The sequence below is a fragment of the Oncorhynchus mykiss genome, chromosome 2 (genome assembly GCF_013265735.2).
Source record: "Oncorhynchus mykiss isolate Arlee chromosome 2, USDA_OmykA_1.1, whole genome shotgun sequence".
NCBI classification, from domain to species: Eukaryota; Metazoa; Chordata; class Actinopteri; order Salmoniformes; family Salmonidae; genus Oncorhynchus; species Oncorhynchus mykiss.
In genome coordinates this window covers 35818956-35845967 of record NC_048566.1, presented here as the reverse complement: position 1 = coordinate 35845967, position 27012 = coordinate 35818956, and the positions used below count along the sequence as shown (strand labels likewise).

Sequence of the window (27012 nt, the reverse complement as noted above, 5' to 3'; positions counted from 1 at the left end):
GTGTAGAATTCAACTGCAAAATAAACATTATCAGTCAACTTTGGCTATATTCAGCTGAAGAGCAACAGTTCTAAGAGACAGTTGAGCAAAACAGGATAACAATTTTATTCTGCACTTACAAAAGCACAAGGTCACAGAGTAGGAGAGCTTGTCGAGGTGGAATCATTGAGTATACATGACTTTTCATTGGGTTGAGTATTAGTGCTGCTTTGCTGATTCCCGAGCCAGACAGTACATGCCTAAAACACCCTGATCAGAGACTAAAACACAAATTGACCTATTCCCATTTTCCCAAATTCAGGACAAAATACACAATGCAAATCCAGTCATCAGTAACATTGGTATCATCATCAACTTGCCTGTTTGCACGTTGAACGCATTTCAACTTGGTTCTTGTCCTAGATGAGTGAAAGAGTGTCTGAGATGAAAATGTTTTCCCAAGTCTTTATTAGCATCCATTCGTTTGCAAGGAGAGGCAAGTCAGAACACAGAAACGAGGCGCAAGAACAGGAAGTTTCTCTGTTCTTGGCTTCTATCTTGAGCAGTGAGTTGGTTCATTTATTCTCTCCAGAGTCTTTCTCCCTGGGTGCATTAATCTCCATTTGATGTGTTGGTTAGAAAAATAAAAAGCCAAACGCTAGACATGATACTTGTGGTTATTCTTACACATATCAAGACAGATGCATCACACACACATTCGCAAAAAACATCCAGACTTCTGTAGCCGCTAAATTTAGCTCAGCAGTGAACTCAATGCGCTTTCTCAAGAGTGAGTTTTAAACGTGACACAATGTTGAAATTAAAAACTTGGGTGGTGTCTGAAATGGCACCCTATCCCTTACATAAATCACTGTTGGTCAAAAGTAGTGCACTACATAATAGGGTGCCATTTCTGATGCAACCTGTGATGTTCCACCCAGAATCATATACATTTGCACTCACTTCATATGTCAGGTGACATTTTAAGAGCTCCACCTTTCTCTCAGAGGCCGTATCAGTGGTCTATCAAATGCTCTATAAGCGAACCCGGCCAGTCTCAAACCAGCCTTAAAGATTGTGTATTAAATTGCATAATTGTAGAAAAGGGCCAGCGTACACAGTAAATGAATTATTGATTACCATTTATTTTCCCACTAACGCCAGTGGCCATACTTCAACATGACACATTTATAGAACGTTGCATTGTTGCTATTTTAACAACAACTCTGTTAATGCAAGCACTGTAAAACTGTGATATTGGGCAAAGCACAGCTATTCCTCTGGGTATACCAAAATTGCATCCTTGAGATAGTTGTTTTGTCTCTGTACTCCAGCACTTTGGATTTTAAATGATGCAATGACTGAGGTTAAAGTGCAGACTGTCAGCTTTAATTTGAGGGCATTTTCATCAATATCGGTGCCGTTTAGTAATTAATACACAAATGAATTCGTCACAATACTTTTGGTCCCCTAAAAATCAGGGGGGAACTATGTAAAAAAATATATAATAATAATAAAAAAAATGTATATATATATATATATATATATATATATATATATAAAAAGTGCTGTAAAGTACTCAAAGGTTTAGTATTTGGTCCCACATTCCTAGCACGCAATGATTACGTCAAGCTTGTGACTACAAACTTCTTAGATGCATTTGCTGTTTGTTTGCTTGTGTTTGATGATTACGGACAGCCCTGAATGAATCGAGAACAATGACGAGTGAGAAAGTTAGAGGCATAAACATCATACCTCCCCCCAAAATATGCTAACCTCCCGTTCTCGTTATGGTGAGAGGTTAGCAAGTCTTGGAGTTATGATACTTTCACTCATCATTATTCACGATTCATTCAGGATTATCCGCAATCATGGTAGCATCCATGTACAAGTGTTTAGAATGTACAATAAATGTACAATGAAAGGGGCTCCAAAATGACAATGCATTATTTACCATAGTTTCAGATTATTTTGTGCCCAATAGAATCAAAACTAATGGCATATGCATCCAACAAGTTTGTAGAGTCACAAGCTTTATGCAATCATTGCATGCTAGGAATATGGGACCAAATACTCAACTTTTGACTACTTTATTACACAAGTGAATTCATCCAAATACTTCTGTTCCCCTAAAATGGTGGGGACAATGTACAAAAAGTGCTATAATTTCTAAACGGTTCACCCGATATGGATGAAAATACCCCAAAACTAAAGCTGACAGTGTGCACTTTAACCTCATAGCCATTATATCATTTCAAAGTGCTGGAGTACAGAGCCAAAACTAAAAATGTGTCACTGTCCCAATACTTCTAATAATATTGGCAACTATCAAGCCATTCTTTCACATAGATCTGCAATGCAGCGGTTTATTTGTATCGTGTTTCTGTTCTACTGGCTGGTAGCCTACCACTCACTCATACATCATCTATTCCTCTAGGATACATGAGCTTTTCTAAATGAGTCTTTCTGGGCAGATTTTTAACAATACACAAACTAATAAATTAAAAACTGCTAACGTAACAAAATTGTAATATGACCCTCAACCACAAATACAGACTAAAATAAAACATGACTGAAGAGAATGGGAAAAAAAACAACTCAACAACAAAATATCCAATGTCACAGTCCACAGGTGAGGAACTAAATAAATATAGAAAGGGAGGGAGGAGTTGTGCAGTGGGTTTCTCTGGGCTAGTAGAGGGTTTTTCCTCTGGTGGTTGTGACCTCTTCTCTCTCGGAGACATGTCTATGGTCTACACGGTGGCGTCTTTTGTCATTTCGACTGATCCTGGATCAGTCAAGTGCAGCCAACAAAGCAGCAGGAGCCTGCCAAGAGTCTCGGATGCAGCCTCAAAGACGAGGCCAGGGAAGACTGTCTTAACTGTCAGCGACTGTGAAAAAGAGTGATTCGTCAGTAGCTCGTTCGTTTTGTTCTGCTCCTACGTGTCGTCTCCAGTCTGCCTCGTCCTCCTTCTACCCGTCCTGCTCTCCCAGTCTCCCTCGTTCATTGTGGCGGCGTCTCGCCCACGCTCTCGATGCCGTGCTGCTGGAGTTGAGCTCGGAGAAGGGCATTCTCATTCTTCAGCTCCTCGATCTGAGACAAACAACAACAAACCATGTCCGCCGACGAACAACAAAATGGGTGTCCTCAATGTAATCAATGAATTAGCAGCAACTTAGCAAAATACAAAGTCAACTTCTAGGCCTCACTTGTTCTTTCAATGATTCTGGACAGAAACGTCTGTTGTATACACTTTTCAAACAAAAGTTTTAGACAATTTTGGCCACAACAGCCATCTGTTTTAAATCTCAAGGTACTGTACTTTCATCCCAGTTTCTCCTCTGGGCTATTACACACTCACTGCCTCTCTCTCCCCCACAGGACTGGAGACTTCACTTCTGAGCATTAGAATGAGGAACATGAAGAACAGTGCTTTGGGATTCAGTAAGGAATGAAAAGGCAAAACACTCGCCGTGCAAATATATGCTATAACTTAATTTTGAAGTAAAAACGGCACTTCGGTCGTCAGACGTAAAATGAACGTTAAACGTAATCAAACGCGTACATTTGTTCGAACATTAACCCTTTCTGTTCGCAGGAATGTGATAGCCTGGTCCCAAAATCAGTTTGTGCAGTCTTGCCAATTCCTATGTTGTGCCTGACAATGACCATAGAATTTGGCACGACGGCACGAACAGATCCGAGTCCAGGCTAGGCCTCTGATTCTTTGGGATAGCCTTCTTTCTAGGCTGTTTTACCTGCTGTCTGCAGAGCTCGTTGTCCACCTGTACTCTCTCCACCTCTTTGACACCGTCCAGGAGCCTCTGGTTATTCTGACGGAGCTCTCGGATGTAGTCACACGCCTTAGACAGGATGCCCCCTTTACTCTGGGGGAAGGAGAGAGGAGTTAATTAAGACATCCTGCCGTGGGGACGACAGGAAGAGTAGCCGCTGCTTTCGCAACAGCTGTTGGGGATCCTAATAAAATACCAATATTCGTGCATGCACACACACGTCTAAATCTTATTTTCCCTAAGCCTACCCTTAACCCTAAATCTTAACCTAACCCCTAGGCTTAATATAGCCTTTATAAAAGGGAGGACCGGCAAGATGTCCTCACCTCTTTGAATTTAAGATGGTTTACCATTATTCTGGTACTCACAAGTATATTAAAATGTGTACACACACACACACACACACACGACAAAGTTGCTGAGAGTGCCTTACAGAGTGACTTACAGCCCCCGTCTTGGTGCTGTCTATGTTGCAGTCGGGGATGATTTTGGAGAGCGTGACGATCCAATTGTTGATCTTGTCTCTCCGCCGCCTCTCAACTGTTCAGACACACAGAACAGGTTCAGAGAAAGAGAAACAATAGGGATACATATGGGGAGTGGTTAGTGTCTACATGGATATTTTTCTCTGTATGCCTTGAATAGTCACTTAGTGACATTGTGACATTGTGGGAACAACAGACAGTTCAACAGCAGCATCTAGTGGTTGGTTGATATACAAAATGAAATTCCCAAAAAGTGCCTCCACTTGAGAAGAGTCTTTGGGATAGAATAAGAAAAGATCTACTGTCCACTTAATGTGGCTTTGGCTTCAACAAACAAAACATCACAAGGTGCAACTAATTTAAAAAGAAATTCAACAAGATATTGCATACACTACATGGCCAAAAGTATGTGGACACCCCTTCAAATTAGTAGATTCAACTATTTCACCCACACCAGTTGCTGACAGGTGTATAAAAAAATATTTTTAAAAAAATCGAGCACACAGCCATGCAATCTCCATAGACAAGCATTGGCAGTAGAATGGCTCGTACTGAAGAGCTCAGTGACTTTCAACGTGGCACCTTGCCAACAAGTCAGTTCATCAAATTTCTGCCTTGCTAGAGCTGCCCCGGTCAACTGTAAATGCTGTTATTGTGAAGTGGAAACGTCTAGGAGCAACAACGGCTCAGCCGTGAAGTGGTAGGCCACACAAGCTCACAGAACAGGACCAATAAGTGCTGAAGCGTGTAAAAAAAATTGTCTGTCCTCGGTTGCAACACTCACTACAGAGTTCCAAACTGCCTCTGGAAGCAACGATGAACTGTTCATCGGAAGCTTCATGAAATGGGTTTCCATGGCCGAGCAGCAGCACACAAGCCTAAGATCACCATGAGCAATGCCAAGCGTCGGCTGGAGTGGTGTAAAGCTCGCCGCCATTGGACACTGGGGCAGTGGAAACGCGTTCTCTGGAGTGATGAATCACGTGTCACCATCTGGCAGTCCGACGGATGAATCTGGGTTTGGCGGAAGCCAGGAGAATGCCACCTGCCCGAATGCACAGTGCCATCCTTAAAGTTTGGAGGAGGTAAATTGGTCTTGGCCTGTTTTTCATGGTTCGGGCTAGGCCCCCGTAGTTCCAGTGAATGGAAATCTTAACGCTACAGCATAAAATTACATTCTAATTTTGTGGCAACTTTCCTGTTTCAGCATGACAATTAGTGCACAATGCAAAGTCCATACAGAAGTGGTTTGTCAAGATCGGTGTGGAAGAACTTGACTGGCCTGCACAGAGCCCTGACCTCGACCCCATCTAACGCCTTTTGGATTAATTGGAACACCGACTGTGAGGCAGGACTAGTCGCCCAACATCACTAATGCTTGTGGCTGAATGGAAGTAAGTCCCTGCAGCGATGTTCCGACATCTAGTGGAAAGCCTTCCCAGAAGAGTGGAGGTTGTTATAGCAGCAAGGGGGGGGGGGGGGGGGGGGGGTCCATATTAATGTCCATGATTTTAGAATGTATACAAAAGTACCATATACTTTTGCCATGTAGTGTATCTTGGAATGCAGAAGTAAAGCACAGAGTTGCATGGTTAAGATAGAATGGGGCGGCAGGTAGCCTAGTGGTTAGAGCGTTGGACTAGTAACCGAAAGGTTTGCAAGATCGAATCCCCGAGCTGACAAGGTAAAAATCTGTTGCTCTGCCCCTGAACAAGACAGTTAACCCACTGTTCCTTGGCCGTCATTGAAAATAAATAAGAATTTGTTCTTAATTGACTTGCCTAATTAAATAAAGGTTAAAAAAAAAAAGAAAAAAGATTGGCTCTGAGAGCAGGGAGGATTGTGGGTGATGTAGGCCCTTCTCTTTGCTCACCTTCATTGTGTTGAGCTCTCCTCCTCTCATCTCTGGGTGTCCGTGGGCCATCCATTTTCCTACAGACAAAAACAAATAGCACATTTCAGCCATGTTCTAAACCCGGGAGTCCTCAGGCCACCTCTGTACAAAACAGGTGCAACTCTTCAGACTAAAAGAAAAAAAATCTTCAGACTACAGCGCTCCACGCAACTAATCTAGTGCAGAAATCCCCCACCAGAACCACTATCTGAAAGCACCTGACCCTTTTACAATTACACTCCACTCAGGCACCAGAGCCGTACTCTGCAGGGGGGCCGCCCTGCACTGCCTTGGGCAGCCGTGCTGATCTGAAGCAGCCGTATGGGCCAGTATATGAGGCAATAACACCACCTTGGTGCTGACAGCGAGACGCAGTGACTGGAATTACTGTATTACTGATTGTCTGACGGCCGTCTGGACAGGCAGATTTCTTGGAGGTATACGTGCCCTTCCCCACTATACCCCAGGGAGTCTAAGGCGCGGGCATCATTATAATCCTAAATTGCGATGTTGTCGCATTGGTGTCCAGAGTATGGCTAATGACAACTGTTTTTCATGTGTGTGTGTGTGTCTTCCCCGAGGTATTCTTTAATTAAGTTCCCCATACGTGACAGCCAGATGAGCTCATGAAGGCACTGGGGACGAGATGCGCAGGGCCGTGGCAGTAAACTAATACAATTCAACAGCACTTACTTTGACAAAGCTTTAATCCGTCTAATGAATTGTGTCATAAATTAAACCAAAACGGCTGGTGTTCGCACAGTGCACTTACCTTTTTCGCATCTAATGAGTAAAAGCAATTAAAAGCCAGCAAAAACAAAGTGGGCTGTTTATACTTTACACTAGCTCTTCAACGTCTTACAGAACTGAACTGAAAACAACTCAATACTGCATCAGGACTACCATCAAAGAGTACACACACATTTTCCAATGCTAAATACAGCTCAATCACATCAAGGGTCTAACATAATCACCAGGGAATTGTACTAAAGGGAATGAAGGTGGAATAGGGAGGTGGTATGATTGTTCCTTCTTCTTTGTGGTATATGATCAAGGCCTAATTTGATTGGTTACAGTGGGAGGGGGGGGGGGGGGGGGGGGGGATGTGGAAGTTGTTCTCACCAGTTTAAACCGTCATGTTGCAGCATCTCGGTTTCGTCTCTGCGAACGGCAGGTAAGCGGTGGAAGTTTTCATTTAATTTCATGTATTTTCACAGATCAAATATGTTCAGTCATGGATTAGTTTATGCGTTGTTGATGTAAGAATAAAAAAAAAAGACAAATTAATCACACACAAGAAAAACATATGGACAGGGGGAATAGAATGGCAAACCACAGAAAAACAAGTCCTCCTTAGACAACAGCACACACTGCAGTGGTATCCAGCCCTTTAAGACTGTATATTTAACAGTGAAGTAGATAAAAGCTTTACTGGTAGCCCAGGAGAATCACTGCAGCCCGATACTAGAAACTCAACTGGGATAGTCTTGTACGAACGTCCCACACAAAAGCCCCAAGTAGCCTAGAGAACTTGGGAAGAGTCAAGATCAGTCATAATAACAAACCCATAGCCCCACCTTACTGTGTGCAAATTGATGGCCATCCCCTTTACCTAAAGCTATATTGTAAAATGTATTTTTCAGAGTATAAGAGGTGCAAAATCTCCATGTTGTTCTACAGGCCTGAGAATAAGTGTTCATCATATACAGGCAGGGAAATTGCAAGGCAAGGGATATCCATTCAGTCCAACACAAATTACATTTCAGAGGATCATGCGTTCGTTCTGGATGGCAAAACAAGCACGGCATTATGTCAAATTTTTTAAAAAGCACTTTGACCTATTCTTCCAAACCATTTCCCTTATGTGCACAACTATAGAAACACAATCTCATAAACACACAACTCCTTGTTTTATATTCAAACACTTGCCTGGCACTCCCCCCTTCTAGATTATATGTCTAGTTTATGAGCATGTTTACAATTTACTCACACCCCTTGGCACTGGGCATGCAGTATGTCTTCGTTGAAAAATAATTCATTTCCTAAATTAACCAGAACACTAATGTCAAATTAATTCACTGACACACATATCATTAATCATCCATTTGGCATGAGAGATTATTTTGATTTTCAGAATGGATTAACCAGATTTAACAGTTTGGTTTTGATTCAGTGTTACTCATTCAGAGTGGTTTGAGGAAAATAATTTAAATCACATGATAATGATATTGATGATTGAAAGAGATAAACAAATGAGGAAGTAGACAAGGAATTGGGAAACCAGGGCAACAAGGACAGGGACACAACCCTGTGATGACATCATCCATCCCACAAGAACAGCTGAGTGTTCAAGGAAACGACACACACACACCTGTCTGACCCAGGTCCAGGTCACTCTCTTGCTCAACCCAAATCTCTGTGAAAGTGAATGGGGGGGGATGGATATACTATATATTCAATATACTATTTTTTCAATAGTCAATATCAGTGACTTATCGTTTTCCAGTCTAACTGATACATCTCAGAGTCAATGTAAACCAACTCTTAGATGCTCTCGAAAAATCCAGTCAAATTACTTCTTAACAGGTCATTATTGATGAAGAGTTGAAATTATCACATAACACCTAGGCGTATAGGCTAGGTTCTACTTGCAAAACATGTCTGACATGCTTGTGGAAGATGAACTTAAGGACTGCATAGGTAGGTTTTTGACTGCTTAACATCTGGAGTGGCTCAGACTGCTGTGTGAATGGGCTCTCCTTTCAGAGTCCCCCTAAAATGAGGGCCATAGGAGGAGAGGAAGAAGCAGTGTGGTTGATACTCACTCAGGGTAGGGGTGTGTGCGCGGGGCTATGGTTCGCTGTGTGCCTGTCTGCAAGATGTCAGGAGGGCTCATCATCACGTAGAACTGACCTGTGGGAGAAGAGATGACATGGAAACGAGAGCGAGAGATGGGGCAGGTTGGAGATCTCAGTGACAAAGTCTTAAGGGAGAATTTGCTGAGTGACACTGGACTCCAGCACCGAGACAAACCTTGTGGCTGAGGGGATGAACAGTTAATCTCTCTCAGTCAGCACCGGGTCATGGTACTCAAAATGTCAATTTGATAAGTGGTCATTCTTCTTTATGTCTGTTTGGACTTGAACCAAAAGCGAGGGACAGTATTTTGCCCTCAGAAGACTGCTAGACTAGCATTAGAAGTAGAGCTGACTCACCCCCGGCCTGAGTGGGGTCGGAGGTGGTCTGCACAGACACAGTGCCGTCGCTCACAGCCGTAGCTGGGAAGTAGGCAAAGCGCGTCTCCCCTCCCAGCGTCTCTCCCACGGGGCTACCCCCATTACTGAAAGGGTTCTGGATCACAGCCTGACAGGGAACAAGGTGGGAAGGGTTAGCAAGCCCTACTGACAACTAACTTACAACACGGATATTACTTAATAATTAACTACAACAAGTTATATATAAATATATATATATAAATATAAATATAAATATATACACACATAAATAAAAGTGTCCTGATTCCGGCACAACAACAATACAGATAACTTGTATAACGATCAATAGTTTGACACATTGAAGTATGTCAGGCTCCGTAGCCATTAGGGAACTGTGTTATTGTAAGGGGTGACAGTAGTGGCCTCGGTTCCTGGTGTTCTGATACCTACCTGGGCCACTGCTTGAGGAGCGCCGGGGAAGGCGGCCGTGGAGACCACGCTAACCGGCCCTCCCCCGTCATCTCTCCCCTCCAGCTGCTGGTCAGTTACCTGGACAACGCGGTAAGTCACCTGAGGAAGAGAGGGAGACAGAGAGATGGAGAGACAGAGAGAAACCAGAGTCATTAATTCTACAACAAAGAGCGTGGGATGCCTTCTAGCCTGACCATGGTCATTTTAATGTCACTGTTTTCAGTACTTGCAGGTTGTTTACCTCATACCGAGGTTCACACCCTAGGCTATTGTAGTTAAGACCTTGCACATTGAATGATACCACTAGGCCTATAAGTGATCTACGCACCCAACTTATGCTTATATGGCAGAATGTTCCTAATTCAATATAAAAACAGCCAGATCCAGAAAAGCACGTGTTTGTTTCAAAATAATCAGTATTTGTACCCCTTCATCGTGTGACTTGCCTCCTGACTAACATGTGACACCAGCCGCATGCCAATCCAGGAAGGGGATTGGAATCACATGATCACTCACACCAGCTCTGTTTACTCCAAATGAGCAGCGAAAGGACCAGCTCTAACTAGCTTATTCCTTCACCCTCCCCCCCAAAAAAATGGTTTATGTGAAGATATAACATTTTCTGTGACAATCCACAAAAGCGTAGACGTAAACAGTCACAATTAAGAACCAATTTGACATCCAAACCTGTAGGCCTATATCAGTGTCCTGGCCGGTTCTATTGTCTGGGTTCAGAGTGAACGCACACAAGGCTCTCAATTCAACGGAGAGGCTAGTGTTGAATTACAGGGTTATTCAGGGTTTTCCATTGTGTGATACGGTTGATTCTCTAGTGGAGGGATGGACAACACCAGTCCTCTGGGGCCTGATTGGGTGTCCAGCCCCAGCTAACACACCAGACTCCAATAATCAACTAATCATGAACTTAAGTTGAGAATGCAATTTGTTCAAATCAGCTGTGTTTGCTATGGATGGGGGGGGGGGGGGGGGGGGGGGGGGGAGTATGACACCACTCTGGCCCCTGGGGACCGGAGTTTCCCATCCCTGTACTAGTGTGAGTGAGTGATATAGTAAACTGACCTCATACAGCAAAAACAAACCTATGTGAATTCAGCTAGTTAAATGTTTCTAAAATCAGCAAAACGCTGTTCACAGGACACCCACCTGACCACCCTCAGAGCGGAACTGGTACTGAATGTTGTGGTCCGCGAATGCCTGGGCCTGCTGAATACTGCCTATGGTAACAGCAGTCTGCTCCCCTTCCCCGTCTCCTGAGCGAAGGACAGTGGAATGAGAGGATCGATAGAAGGATGGAAGAGAAAAATAACACTCAGATATCCATTGATGAGAAATTAGTGAGGCAAGGTGCATTATTGCAAAAAAAAAGCTAGGCCTAAAACTATGACACTTAAGCGTGTGTTTTTGGTCTGTTCTTTGGTCGGTTTTTAAAGCAGGTTTTTCAAGAGGATGTCTGAAACGTCAGTACTTTGAAATGTGTGAAAGAGTCAGAATGGTGAAGTTACGCACAATGGCACACATGCATCCGAAACACATACATCCCAACATAAATTCTTACCTTCTAATTGGACGACCTCCTCTTCTTGTTTTTCGTGACTAGGAAGACATAAACAAGGAACAATCCTAAATATAGGCAAGCAAGGTCTAGCAGACAAGCTTAACAGAGTAGGGATGGCAGTGGAGTACAAATGTTACAGTGACCTGGCTAATTGCTAAAATATACTTAAGTATAAAAAATAAAATAATAAATCATTTAAAATTCCTTATATTAAGCAAACCAGACTAGAGGTCGACCGATTTAAAATCGGCTAAGCCGATTTCAAGTTTTCATTACAAATCGGTAAATCTGCCTTTTTGGACGCCAATTACATTGCAATCCACAAGGAAACTGAGTAACAGGCTGACCACCTGTTACGCGAGTGCAGCGTCAAAAGGACCTTGTGGCTGCAAGGAGCCAAGGTAAGTTGCTAGCTAGCAGTAAACTTATCTTATAAGTAAGATAACTAAGTAACTAATCACTAGTTAACTACACATGGTTGAAGATATTACTAGGTTAACTAGCTTGTCCTGTGTTGCATATAATCAATGCGGTGCCTGTTAATTTATCTTCAAATCACAGCCTACTTCAACTTCGCCAAACGGGTGATGATTTAACAAAAGCGCATTCGCGAAAAAAGCACAATCGTTAAACAAATGTACCTAATCATAAACATCAATGCCTTTATTAAAAGCAATACACAGAAGTATATACATTTTTAAACCTGCATATTTAGTTAAGAGAAATTAATGTTAGCAGGCAATATTAACTAGGGAAATTGTGTCCCTTCTCTTGCGTTCAGTGCAAGCAGAGTCAGGGTATATGCAACGGCTTGGGCCGCCTGGCTCGTTGCTAACTGTGTGACCGTAATTAATTTGCCAGAATTTTACATAATTATGGCATAATATTAAAGGTTGTGCAATGTAACAGCAATATTTAGACTTAGGGTTGCCACCCGTTTGATAAAATATGGAACGGTTCCGTATTTCACTGAAAGAATAAATGTTTTGTTTTCGAAATGATAGTTTCCGGAATTTGACCACATTAATAACCAAAGGCTCGCATTTTTGTGTTTATTATATTATAATTAAGTCTATGATTTGATATTTAACAGAGAAGTCTGACTGAGCAGTGGTAGGCAGCAGCAGGCTTGTAAGCATTCATTCAAACAGCACTTTCGTGTGTTTGCCAGCAGCTCTTAGCAATGCTTGAATCACAGCGCTGTTTATGACTTCAAGTCTATAAACTCCCGAGATTACGCTGGCAATCCTAAAATGCTTGTAAGAACATCCAATAGTCAAAGTTATATGAAATACAAATGGTATAGAGAGAAATAGTCGATGCGTTATAATTCCTACAACCTAAAAAACTTCTTAACTGGGAATATTGAACCACCAGCATTCATATGTTCTCATGTTCTGAGCAAGGAACTTAAACGTTAGCTTTTTTTACATGGCACATATTGCACTTTTACTTTCTTCTCCAACACTGTGTTTTTGCATTATTTAAACCAAATTGAACATGCTTCATTATTTGAGACTAAATAGATGCTATTTATGTATTAAATTAAGTTAAAAGAAAAGTGTTCATTGTTCATTCAGTATTGTTGTAATTATCATCACACACACAAAAAAATGTTGTTTTTTTAAAAGTCGGCCGACTAATCGGTATCGGATTTTTTTGGTCCTCCAATAAATCGGTATTGGTGTTGAAAAATCATAATCGGTCGACCTCTAAACCAGACGGCATCCTTTTATTGTTTTATTTATTTATGGATAACCAGGGGCATATTCCAACACTCAGACATCATTAACAAACTAAGCAGTATTTTTACACCGCTGCTCCCTCCCTTACATCGGCTTCATTAAAAGGCATGGTCATCGCCTCCTCAATCACAACGAACAACGGCAGACTGGGGCAAGGGGCCGATGGAGAAATCGCTCTGTCATTTCCCGGTTGCTAAAAATTCTACACTCGTCACACAATTTGAATAGTGTAGGGAATCATTCTGCAGGGAATAATCTAAATCGCAGGACAATACATTTTCAATAACAAAAAATAAATAAAAAAATGGCTGTTTGAAGTTGGTGAACTTAAAGTAAAATAGTCTACACCATCATCTATGCAATCTTGAATCCTTGGGGGAGGTAACCACCATGGTCTACAGTATGATATCTGGGATCCTTGGGACATTAACTTCCTCACAGAATTGTGGGAAAATTTGATGCAGGGAAGGGGGAGAGTTGTTTATATTCAAAGTGTTGTTGCAATTCACCTAGCATCCACGTGGATGAGATATTCTAAATGTATTATGTTTAATTCTTCAAGAATCAATGGGCAGTGTTTTCCTCTATTCATTTAGCAGTGGTGGCCCACTACTGCTACATTCTTGCCACTGCTGCAAAAAAATGTGATTAAAAAACCAAACACACACACAGAGTACATCAAACATTAGGAACACCTAAGGTGTCAAAAGCATTCCACAAGGATGTTGGCCCGTGTTGACTCCAATGCTTCCCACAGTTGAGTCAAGTTGGCTAGATGTCCTTCTTTATTACTACGGGAAACTGTTTAGCATGGAAAAACCCAACAGTGTTGCAGTTCTTGACACAAACCAGTGTGTGCCTGGCACCTACTACTATACCCCATTCAAAGGCACTTAAATCTTGTCTCGCTCATGTATCCTCTGAATGGCAAACATACACAATCCTTGTCTCAATTGTATTAAGGCTTAAAAATCATTCTTTAACCGGTCTCCTCCCCTTCATCTACACTGATTAAAGTGGATTTAACAAGTGACATCAATATGGGATCATAGCTGTCAGAGCAGGTGTATACTCATATACTAGGTGTGAATGTTTAAACGTTTACATGAAGTTGGGATCATTAACATTAAACAACATCCCTAACCGAAAAACACAGTCTCCCCCCCCCCCCCCCCCCCCTCCACATAATTAAAATCACAGGACAGTTATCACAAAACATTATTTTCCCTGTTATAGCCCAACTAGACAATAGAAAATAAAAGGCCTGGGTAAAGTTGTGTAATTTAAATAAAAATAGGGAGGAAGAGGCAAACTTTAGTGAATATGCAAGGCATGCAAGACAAAACATTGCGAGGTGCAGATACCAAGAGATCATATAGGCATGGTTCTGCCGGCCCCATCCTCTCTCCTGGGCACTGCCTTGCCTGAGCATTCTCATGGCTAGTGATGCAAGCTTGTGTTCAGTCTTCGGTCTGTTGCATGTAGAATAGCCTAGCCTGTATCAATTACACTTGAAAGCGCCTCGGCTGTTTGTTCGTCTTTTAGGGTAGGCTACACTACGGCTTATTAAAATGCTGACAAAACCTTCTCTGGATATTTGAAGCGGGACTAACGTCCATCACTAGGCAACCAGAACTGTCAATCAAATAATATAGACCACACTCTCCTTAAAAAAAAAAGTACTTTAATGTTTGTGAAATACCGTGGCTTACCAAGCAAGACATTCAGTAGAAAGAAAACACATCTAGCTACCCTACCATAACAAACATCAGTACATTAAATCAGCAAAGTTTATTGTTGTCATGGTAAAAATACAGATAATTCTATGCCGGAGCAGAATTCTACGTCATATGATCATTATTCTGCATCGTGAATTGACGTGGAATTTTATGATTTTAGCAGAAAACATGAACATATTATATGATTTATTTTTGTGTGTATAGACACACAGTGCCAGGCAAAAGTTTGGACACACCTACTCATTCCAGGGTTTCTTTATTTGTACTATTTTCTACATTGTAAAATAACAGTGAAAACAAAACTATAAAAATAACATATATGGAATGTAGTAGTCACAAAAAAAAAAAAGTGTTAAATAAATCAAAATATATTTTATATTTGAGATTCTTCAAAGTTGCCACTGCTTACTAGAAGCTGAAAATGTCCCAGTTCTTCCCTGGCTTGCATACTCAGACATGTAACCCATTAAACATGTTTGGGATGCTCTGGATTGACGTGTACGACAGCATGTTCCAGTTCCCACCAATATCTAGGAACTTCGCACAGCTATTGAAGAGGTGTGAGAGGAGGTTCTGACCTTAAGGTATCCGTGACCAACAGATGCATATCTGTATTCCCAATTATGTGAAATCCATAGATTAGGGTCTAATAGATTTATTTAAATTGACCGATTTCCTTATATGACCTGACCAAATTCACATAGAATAGTACATTATAGATGTGTCACTCTCATTGAAAGCAAGTCTATGAAGCAGCAGATCTATTCTCTCTGTTCCATTTCTATTCTTCCCGGTCTTAAAGTTTCGTTTTTGTCTTTTACTTTCAGTTTTGTACATCTCCTTCAAAACAGCAGAAAATACAATATGTTTGGTTATGGAAAATATATTTCACTGTGGTTTAGATGGTACTATGATTCTCTACACTATAGTTGCTTGTTTTGTGGCAGAGCGATTTCTACATAGTGCATATTTAATTTACAAGTCCAAAAATGGATGTAGCAACTATAGTGTAGAGCTGTAAGCTAGCAAATTAACTTTGGATCTCTAACTAAAGTTAGGTAACGTTAGCTGCCTAGCGTTACTACTAGCAAGATGTAGATTACTTAACTACTGTAAATTCACTACCGTAGATAACAGTGTTTGCATGAAATGTTGCAATCGTTTGCTATACTGTAACCATTTCCTAATTTGATTTGCTAGCTTAACTGTGCAAAAATATTACTAAATTAAACCACTTTATTCTATCTAGTTTATACTACACATAATCAAGCTGTTCTCTAGAAAATGGAGGCCAGGCCTTCGCTTGCTAGAGGAGACTTCCGTACGTGATGGAGAGGAAGTGGCGGACATTGGATTACCTTGTCGCGGTGTCCAGACTCTGTTCGAGGTGCATATCCATCAGGGTTGGAATAAAATGTGATATTCACTGACACAGACGCGTAGATGGAAGTGCTGATCACGGGAACAAACACTCGGGTCATGTGAGAGAGACAGTCCAAGACACGTGAGGCATAGATCGGACTCGAAGTTAAAATGGAGACCGCTGCCGCTGGCTGGGGTTTATGTCGCTCTCGAAGCTTTCGTTCTCACGGTTTCACTCGCACTGCTAAATTGAGTCAGTGTCGTCAGGATAGCAACTTGGACGGTTGGAATTGTTTCTTTGCAAGGTTATGGCACAGTGATTCGTCGAGTAATTTCGGTAAATGTTTTCTCACTCTCGGTTTTTTTATCCTCTCAACCTCTGCAGTAAACCAGCGTCCGTCGTGTCTCACAAAATATGGAGTGGACTGTTGGTGTTAGCAAAATTTAATTCCCCGCCCTGCATCTATTTTTGTTCAACTTTTGATCTTGGAAGAGGAGTATGTAGAAATGTGTTTTATGTACAGTAGGCTACACGGCAATGTTGATTTGAGGTGCCCCTGTTTAAAATGAATGTCAACCTTCTCAATTCCATTATATCCATTGCGTGCCAACCATTTTGTATCATTACACAACATTACAAATACACCTCAGATTTTTTTTTCTGTCTATATTCATGTCTGATATTTACAACAAAGATGGTTTAGAAACTGTGTTCGGAGTACAAATCAAGCTCATGTGACATGATGCTGCTGATCACGTTGGTTTACTCAGGTGAGAGCTGAGATCGAATCCGGGTTTTTGCTTTAACCACATGACTACCCTTTTTAAATAAAAGTGATATACGATAACAAATCGCACCCTTTTGTGGGGCATTGAGCAATTTGTAAACATTGAATCAATAAAATAAAAATCGTGTGCAAAGTCTACCTAGAGACAGTGGTTGATATATAATAGTTCCATTTAAATAGCTAAATTTAAGAGGATATGTGTAGGAGATTCTTCTTCCACTAATGTTTTCTATTGACCACCAAGGAACATGTTGCATATTTTATATGATTTAATACGTTTTAGATTGTGTGAGCATGATAATTTTCTTGACATCTTCCCTAAATATGATCTACAGTAGCTCAGTCTTAGGAGTTTGCCAGAGAACAAAGATCCCTAGTGATAAAGCAGCTGAAATTGTGCAAGTAACTGTGTTCTGGGCCTATTAAAGACCTGGGCCCGGTTTCCAAAAAGCATGTTATAGCTAAGTTCATCTTAGAACCATCTATGGTTCTAAGATGAACTTAGCCATAACATGCTTTTGGAAACCAAGCCCTGGAGCCTTTCAGTGGGGACTGAAATTCTGGGTTGACCTCTCGTCTGCTTATGGCAACCATTGGTATTTCTATTAATCTTTAATGCCATTGCCAACTCACTCTTCCATTCCTCAGGAAATATTGTATATCATGGGCTTGATTATGCTTCTGGTTCCAAAGAGTGTTTTCTCAAAGTCTGAGAGGCCTCCAAAGAGTATATCTTTTCAGGTATGATTTTAACTGAATGTGTGATTGTTTGGCCAACATGTTCATAAAAGTATCGACAGATCAGTGACGGTCAGTGCCGTTTAAGATGAGGGAGGAATATTTGTATTTCTATTACAGCATTTTGGATGATTCTCATTCATATTCCATTCACCAAGTTCAATGTAACCGCGATAGGTTTAGGCTACTGATACTCAAATTTCCCTATACCCATTATGAGGTTGCTTCAACCTAGCCTATGAATGAAAGTTTACAAAGTAGGTGCACACAAGTCAAGAGCCAAATTTGAGTTGACAGACACTGACACATGAACATACGTTTAATACCGCCTTGCAAACTCTTGCCTGTATCTCGCTGATATAGGATGTAATACACCCCTGACCAGGTGTAAACACGTATTCCTTCTTGCATCTATGCGCTCTCCTCTCACCTCTCCCATTTGCTTCTGGACTTCAATGCACAACACATCAGCTCAGCTGTGTGACCATGCGAAAAACCTTTCCAAGCCAAACCGCTACACACATCGTTGTCACCATATTAGCTAAAGTTACGTCATTGTCAGCATAGCTAATAGAACCAAGGCGTTAGTAAACGCGCTACAATCATGCAGTAACGTTACAGTGTACAGTCAGTCAGCAGTTACACCGGCGGCCCTGGTGGCATTAAATGAGTAATAGCAGAAGCTTACCTTGACTTGGAAGAGTTCCAGTGTTGTGTTGGAAAGTCATAGCCAGCTAGCTAACACAGCATCCTTCTGTTTAAGCAGGGTGTTTCAGTAGGCTAAACTAGGTAGCTGCATTTGCTAGCTAAGTAAGTGAAACTGAAATTGATTTAAAAAAAAAAAATCTCTCTTCTCCTTCATTTTGGAAGAAATTAATTTATTCAAAACTGTTCAACTATTATCTTTCTCTTTGAGTCAACTACTCACCACATTGTATACACCGCAGTGCTAGATAGCTGTTGCTTATGCTTCCACTACTAGATTAATTATCTGATCCTTTGAATGGGTGGACATCATGTCAGTTCATGCTGCAAAAACTCTGATAGGATGGAGGATGCCCTCCAGAAGTTGTCATGATTACTGCGTCTAAATCTATGGAAGGGGGTGAGAACCATGAGCCTCCTAGGTTTTGTATTGAAGTCAATGTACCCAAAGGAGGGCAGAAGCTAGCTGTCCTCCGGCTACACCATGGTGCTACCCTACAGAGTGCTATTGAGGCTAATGTAGAGCTTATTTGCAAAATGGTGTGTTTTAATCTATTATTTGATGACGTGATTATATTTAGTATAATTTTATTTAAAAATTATAAGTTTTTAAATGTTACAACATTTAACATTTTATGAAATTCACTGAGGAGAATGGTCCTCTTTTCCTCCTCTGAGGAGCCTCCACTGCTACAGACAATCTTGAGATTACCTGCCTGCCCTGTTTGAACCAGACTTCTATTCCCATAAAACATTTTTTTACTATGAAGTGTTATTGAACCCTATCCATGCATAGTCACTTTATCCCTACCTAAATGTATATATTCAAATCACATTTTATTTGTGACATGCGTGGAATACCACAGGTACACCTTACCGTGAAATGCTTACTTACAAGCTCTTAACCAACATTGCAGTTCAAGAAAAAGAGTTAAGAAGATATTTTCTAAATAAACTTAAAAAAAAGAAAAACAAGACTATGCATAGATAGAACAATGTAAATAGTCCATGGCCATTTGATTAATTGTTCAGCAGTCTCAGTCTCAGTTTCAGCAGAGGGAAGAGTCTGACTTGGGTGACTGAAATCTTTGACCATTTTTGTGGCCTTCCTCTGACGGAAGGCCTGGATGGCAAGAAGCTTGGCCCCAGTGATGTACTAGGCCATATGCACTACCCTTTGTAGCTCCTTACGGTTGGATGCCAAGCGGTTGCCATACCAGACAGTGATGCAATCGGTCAGGATGTTCTTGATGGTGCAGCTGTAGAACGTTTTGAGGATCTGAGGACCCATGCCAAATCTTTTCAGTCTCCTGAGGGGGAAAAGGTGTTGTCGTGCCCTCTTCACGACTGTCTTGGTGTGTTTGGACCATGATAGTTTGTTGGTGACATGGACACCAAGGAACTTGAAACTCAGCTCCACTGCAGCCCCGTCATTAATGGGGGCCTTTTCGGCCCTCCTTTTCCTGTAGTCCATGATCAGCTCCTTTGTCTTGCTCACATTGAGGGAGGGGTTGTTGGCCTGGCACCACACTGCCAGTTCTCTGACCTTCTCCATATATAGGCTGTCTCGTCGTTGTGGGTGATCAGGCCTACCACTGTTGTGTCATCAGCAAACTTAATGATGGTGTTGGAGTCATGCATGGCCATGCCCTCACAGGAGGGGACTAAGCACGCACCCCTGAGGGGCCCCAGTGTTGAGGATCAGCATGGCATATGTGTTGTTGCCTACCCTTACCAACTGGGGGCAGCCCGTCAGGCAGTCCAGGATCGAGTTGCAGAGGGAGGTGTTTAGTCCCAGGGTCCTTGGCTTAGTGATGAGCTTTGTGGGCACTATGGTGTTGAATGCTGAGCTGTAGTCAATGAACAACATTCTCACATACATGTTCCTTTTGTCCAGGTGGAAAAGGGCATTGTGGAGTGCGATTGAGATTGTGTCATCTGTGGATCTGTTGGGGAAGTATGCAAATTGGAGTGGGTCTAGGGTTTCCGGGATGGTGGCGTTGATGTGAGCCATGACCAGCCTTCCAAAGCACTTCATGACTACTGACGTGAGTGTTACGGGGTGGTAGCCATTTAGGCAGGTTACCTTCGCTTTCTTGGGTACAGGGACTATGGTGGTCTGCTTCAAACATGTAGGTATTACAGACTCTGTAAGGGAGGTGTGGAAAATATCAGTGAAGACACTTGCCAGTTGTTCCGCACGTGCTCTGAGTACACGTCCTGGTAATCTATCTGTCCCTGTGGCCTTGTGTATGTTGACTTGTTTTAAGGTCTTGCTCACATCGGCTACAGAGAGTGGTATCACACAGTCGTCTGGAACAGCTGGTGCTCTCATGCATGCTTCAGTGTTGCTTGCCTCGAAGCGAGCATAAAAGACATTTAGCTCGTCTGGTAGGCTCGCGTCACTGGGTAGCTCGCGTCTGTGTTTCCCTTTGTAGTCCGTAATAGTTTGCAAGCCCGGCAACATCCGACAAGCGTCAGAGGCGGTGTAGTGTGATTCAATCTTAGTTCCGTATTGACGCTTTGCCTGTTTGATGGTTCGTCTGAGTCATAGCTGGATTTCTTATAAGCCTTCGGATTAGTGTCCCACTCCTTGAAAGCGGCAGCTCTTGCCTTTAGCCAGGAGCAGATGTCTCCTGTAATCCATGGCTTCTGGTTGGAATATGTATGTAAGGTCACTGTGGGGACGACGTCGTCAATGTACTTATTGATGAACCTGGTGACTGAAGTGGTATACTCCTCGATGTCATTGGATGAATCCCTGAACATATTCCAGTCTGTGCTAGTAAAACAGTCCTGTAGCGTAGCATATTACCTCAGTTACCTCAACTAACTTGTACCCCTGCACATTGACACGGTATCGTTACCCACAGTATATAAATCTGCATTGTTGGTTAAGGGCTTGTTGTATTTGCACCGAATACCTGTTGTATTCGGTGCAAATGCATGTTTATTTTTTTTACATAAAGAGTTGTTTTCACGTCATGTAAGTAGTTTATAAAGATGAAATATTCCTTTAAATACACCATGACCTTTACCCTAGTTGACCCAAGAGTGGAACACATTTCCTGGGCTTTGTGTCCGACTGAAATAGTAGGAGCACCAGCTTGTTCTCTGTGATTGGTTACAGGTCACTTTTGCTGACAGTCTTCCATTTCACATAGTTTAATTGGTTCCAACAATGGGCGGTCCCGTTTAGACCCGCCTTCTTTCATTTCAACGGAATCGCTCTCAAATCTTTCCGACCTTTCCTGCGTTACCGTTCTCCTAGCAGCAGGATATTATGCTGGCAGTAGATCGCGGTTTTCTTTTTCAAAATAATAGTTCCCCCGCAGAGACACTCAAACTTCCGACTGTTTTTCACAGCATTGCAACCCACTCTGAAAAAAATGTATTGATAATTTGACGTATTTTATTTGCAATATTAAATTATTTATGCCAGTATGTTGAAAATGATTGTGTAGGTGTAACGGATGTGAAACGGCTAGCTTAGTTAGCGGTGGTGCGATGCTTCGTGGGTTGTTCATGTGTGCAGAGGATCCCTGGTTCGCGCCCGGGTATGGGCGAGGGCACGGTCTAAAGTAATACTGTTACATAGGCTATGTTTAAAGAAATACACTTTTAATAAAATACAAATATATGTTATTGGGAATACTCAACAGAGTCTGCAAAACTTTAATTGGTCTTGTGCTGGGCAACTGGTTTAATACAGAGTACTGGTGACTCCTTACTCCACCCACTCCTTTCACTGCAACGCAATGCACAGTAGATGGGATACTTATTGGCTTGTAGAGAGAAAACCTTTCTACCTGTCTCAGCTAAAGTGGGGTGGGAAATATTCAGTAGGGTCTCTACCAACCAAATATGTGTAGTTTTGGAGGAGGACTGCTGCTGGCTGAGAACGTAGTCCTGCTGGATATGTACAACACTGTCCCACTCCAAAACGAACCATAATATTTGGTTAGTAGAGACCCTAATTAATATTTCCCACCCACTTTAACTGAAACAGGTAGAACATTTATCTCTATGAGCCAATATGGAACCCATGTACAGTCTATTACGGTGTCTTGCATTGGGGGCTATTGGGGGGGACACAATATCCCCCAGTGTCATGTCTTTTTCATTATTGGTATAAAAATAAATAATTTAAAAACATATTTTTCATAACTTAACATTGTTTTCATAACTTACTCATTGCATTTTCTTGTTGTCACAATGTAGGGGGCTATTGATTACAATTCAATGTCTTTTGAATGAGTTATCCATTTATTTGAAAGGTTTCCTCATTACCATACCGAAGTGACGTTATCATTTGTGCTGCTAGAAGATATAGGAGTCTCCTGCTTCTTGGGTGAAGGTTCGTTGTGGTGACTCGGTAACTAGCTACTGTACATTGCTGAACCGAAGAATCGCTAACAATGTCGCGGGTTCTTGTTGGAGTTAAACGTGTAATTGACTATGCTGTCAAGGTAGCTACTTCCCCACTGTCTTCTATTTTAAAACAATTCAACATTTAACGTGCGGAATTTCCATTCGAGACGTCATATGGCTATGGTAGCTAGCTAACGTTAAGGTGGGTAGATGGATGAAGGGTTAGTTTAGCAAGCTAGCATTCATTGTTTGAATGTCAAGTCTGTTCAACTAACAACCATAACTTCAAGGAAAATGCCAAGGTCATTACAGGGTTGTCTAGGTAACAGTTTAATTTGTCTAGCGTGCTACTTCTAGAATTGGTAAAACGATAAACGACTGTCACCATTAAAAAAGAAAGCTAGCTAACAATACATTGTCACTGTGTTGTGCAGTGTATTGCAAATATTAAGCTACATGTATAATCATCATTCAGGCTTCATCAGAGTGATTTAAAAACATAAAATCAACTAGGTGTCACAGCATCAGGACAGTTAGATAACTTAGTAGGCTATCACTATCCAAGCCACTCCTATCAGATAGTTCCAATGTAATATTTTTTCTGTAAAGGAAGCCTAACACCATATATATTACCAGTTATTTCATACTACATACAGTCTGAGCACTCCTGCTTCAGCTGCACCCAACTAGATCCCTGTAGCTGTCTCTCCATGCACTCGGTTAAGCTATGTTTGTACTCTTCCCCCGTCCCATATGCTGCCCCAACTCCTATCAGACAGAGGAAGGGAGGCATGAGGGCGGTGTGTTTGTGAGAGAGACATAGTCTGGGCCAGTCATGTATTTATGAGGTGACTAATGTATATGGGATGGACTTAAGACAGAATCTTGGCGTTTTAAAAGGTTTATTTACAATGGCTGTTCAATACAATTGGGATGGTGGCAGGCTTTGAAAAGTGTTCCAGAATTGGTTTGACTGCCTCATACTCAATTGGAAAGCTCTGAGAGCACACCTACATTGGGCCCACAGCAACTATTTCCAAGTGCCCAGACTGCACAGTGTCCCCACACTCAACTCCGACACATTGACTGCATGCACTTTATGTCTCCAGCCTCTGTCTTTGTCTGTCTCTCTCTGACCCTTCTGAGTGACTATCCAGTAGTCACTTATGTTCAGTAGGGCAAAGCTCTTTGAAACTGAATTAGCATTTCTTATTGAAGTTCAGGTAGTCCCACCCCTTTTCAGTCTGTTTTTTTCTGTTTGGTGCCTAATGAAGACAACCCTGCTCTCTCCCCTAGATCCGCGTAAAGCCCGACCACAGCGGGGTGGTGACAGATGGCGTCAAGCACTCTATGAACCCCTTCTGTGAGATCGCTGTAGAGGAGGCCGTCAAACTCAAGGAGAAGAAGTTCATCAAAGAGGTGGTGGCCGTCAGCTGTGGGCCCACGCAAGTAACGGTAAGAGTGACGGAATGCTCTGGCGACACCATTTTGAAGTCAGGTGTATTCAACGATGCAGAACATTTTCCTTGTTCTACATGACATTATACATATATGTTCTACTCTATTCATTTCTATCTTAAGATAGAATAGATAGAAAAGAGTTTTAGGCTTCATTTCTACCTGAACGTTCTGTATCATTAGGCTTCATCTTCCTTCACAGGCCTTCAATAGCTAACATTTGGAGGGAAGCTTTGGATCTTGTTTCTTCATTAGGATAGCGGTCATGAGTATGTTTTCATTTTATTGTAAGACGGATTCTGCAGATGGTCACCTCCAACTTGAATGTGCTAATGATTGTATTATTCTGTCATTGTTCTCAGATGGTGTTCTTATATAATTTTGAGAACCCTACCGTGTGTGTGTGTGTGTAGGAGACCATCCGTACTGCACTGGCCATGGGGTGTGACCGCGGCATCCACGTGGAGGTCTCAGGAAAAGACTACGAGGCCATGGGACCCCTGCAGATCGCCAAGATCTTTGCTGCCCTAGCCAAGAAGGAGGAGGCCTCACTCGTCATCCTGGGCAAACAGGTCATCCGATGCAATAGATTGCGCCACTGCCACACCAATGCCAGTTGACTTTGAAATCAAACCTCATGATCTCATGTAATGCTCACTGATTGTGTTGGTATTTTTTGACAGGCTATTGACGATGACTGTAACCAGACAGGTCAGATGACGGCAGCCTTGTTAGACTGGCCTCAGGTCAGTAGTGGTTTCTTCTGATTGTAATCCTTTTTCTCAGCAGGAATCACTAAACTGATCTCAGAGCAGAGTCTTTATAAGCATTAGCATATCGATGTAATGTCAGGTGAAGAGACCAGCTGAACTAGCAGGCCTTAGATTATGTCACAACAGTCAACACAGTCTGCACTGAAAAGTAGACCAAAGGCCAAATGAAGGGCAAAATTAGGGTGTATTTACATGGTTAAACCACCAGATGTCACACTTGGATTGCCTCGTGGCCTAATCGCAATGTGGATTATGACATCTACTAAATGTAGGACCCCCCATTCTTGCAGGGCACATTTGCCTCTGAGGTGACCATCGATGGGGAAAAGGTGAAGGTGGTGAGGGAAATCGATGGTGGTCTAGAGACCATAAAAATCAGCATGCCAGCTGTCCTCACAGCAGACCTTCGACTCAACACCCCCAGATACGCCACCCTGCCCAACATCATGGTAATACACACAATGTACATTTCCTCACAAAGTGTACACACACACACACACACACACATAGCACTTTAACTCATCTCCTTCTCCCTCCACCTACCAGAAAGCCAAGAAGAAGAAGATAGCCAACATGAAGCCAGCAGACCTGGGGGTGGACATGGTGTCACGAGTGGAGGTGTTGAGGGTGGACGAGCCCCCAACGAGACTGGCTGGAGTGAAGGTGGAGACGGTGGATGACCTGGTCGCCAAACTCAAGGCTAACGGAACAATCTAGAGGCCCTGTGGGAGCCAAAGGGGGAGTGCAGGGGACACACAGAGGGGTGAGTCTCAATACCTAAAATCAGTATGACTGTTTGAGATAATATTTGTAACCCATTAGAAAATGTCAGAGCACTGATGAATTTCATGTTCATGTAACAACTTACTCTTGTGAATGTTGAGAGAATTTTTCATTTTTGTGGAATAGTGAAGATTGTACAATCAAATGCTTCTTCCACCAAATTTCCTCAACTGTAAACGCAGACCTTTGCCATAGTGTGCTGTACTTGACCAAGCTCAGTGTTTCTGTTTCTATTTGGCTGTAATATGTCATTTCCCCCTTTCATTTTGCAGGTCTCTGTTTGAGAGATGGAACAAAGTAATTTAGCAAACGTGGAGGACTGGTTGCATAAGGCAGAACCCATCGCCACCCGGCCCTCTGTGTTTAACTCTGACTTCCATGATAGTAGCCTACTGACCTGGAATAAAGGGACACTGAGAAACACTGTCCTATAGGAACCCACACAGCCCAGAGGGTGAAGAAGAAGAGGGTCTGTTGTTATTGTGCAATTTAATCCACATGGTACATCTGTATTGTAATTAATGTATCTTGCCTGTGAGTATAGGTAACTAGGTATGGAGGACCTAGACTCAAAAAATGCACAACTTCCAAGCCAGTAATATGTCAGTAACTTTCTTTCACCCATGTTTCTGTATGTGTTGCACTGTACATTCAAGAGTGTCACAATAGCATTTTCATCTGTAACATGGGCCTATGAAAACCCTATCACGAAGCCCTACAATGACACATCTGGGCTATGCAGTTTGAGTTGGATGCTATGTGTAAATAAGAACCCAAAGTTGCAGTGCTGAATGTGCATTCAGGGTTTGTGATATGTCTACTGACTTGGTTTGTATAAAGTTTATATAAATATAATTATTTCTGAGTTGGGTGGCAGCTCCGGTTGGACAGTGTCTCTCAGATGTGGGAAAATGATTTAAAAAACACACAGTTTACTTTTTACCATAAGCGCCTCTTCTGTTTAGATTGTACAGCATCCTACCATAACAATAAAGGTATCTTTTTCCTATCTACATCTGCTGTTTTCCACTGTCATTCTATGTTGTTGTATTCTGTCTTTCCATATTGTTTTGGTTTTAAGATAGTCTCTTGAGTAGCAAGTACTTGGCAACAACCATCCAGTCATTAGAGGGCA

The 27012-nt window shown here is 42.0% G+C and overlaps 2 protein-coding genes across 8 annotated transcripts; one reads left to right on the top strand and one right to left on the bottom strand.

Moving 5' to 3' along the window:
• Positions 1-81: 81 nt before the first annotated feature.
• LOC110488684 (upstream stimulatory factor 2) lies at positions 82-16991 on the bottom strand. Of its 6 annotated transcripts, none has more exons than XM_036947224.1 (11): positions 16258-16991; positions 11416-11453; positions 11004-11107; positions 9819-9938; positions 9369-9516; positions 8979-9066; positions 7276-7314; positions 6133-6191; positions 4208-4314; positions 3739-3867; positions 82-3073 (listed from the first exon to the last, which is right to left on the bottom strand). In XM_036947224.1, the coding sequence occupies exons 1-11, from the start codon at positions 16296-16298 to the stop codon at positions 2984-2986; spliced, it is 963 nt and encodes a 320-aa protein (XP_036803119.1). In that variant the 5' UTR covers positions 16299-16991; the 3' UTR covers positions 82-2983. The 6 variants fall into 6 exon arrangements, with proteins under 6 accessions (XP_036803119.1, XP_036803111.1, XP_036803124.1 ...); XM_036947216.1 differs by having other exon boundaries at positions 11004-11110; positions 16258-16989; XM_036947229.1 differs by having other exon boundaries at positions 4220-4314; positions 16258-16989.
• Positions 16992-22801: 5810 nt separating this feature from the next.
• On the top strand, positions 22802-26892 carry etfb (electron transfer flavoprotein subunit beta). 2 transcript variants are annotated; one of them, XM_021560982.2, is made up of 7 exons: positions 22802-22961; positions 24160-24318; positions 24735-24893; positions 25005-25067; positions 25385-25543; positions 25641-25857; positions 26150-26892. In XM_021560982.2, the coding sequence occupies exons 1-6, from the start codon at positions 22911-22913 to the stop codon at positions 25809-25811; spliced, it is 762 nt and encodes a 253-aa protein (XP_021416657.1). In that variant the 5' UTR covers positions 22802-22910; the 3' UTR covers positions 25812-25857; positions 26150-26892. The 2 variants fall into 2 exon arrangements, with proteins under 2 accessions (XP_021416657.1, XP_021416664.1); XM_021560989.2 differs by having other exon boundaries at positions 22873-23065.
• The last annotated feature ends 120 nt before the right edge of the window (positions 26893-27012 follow it).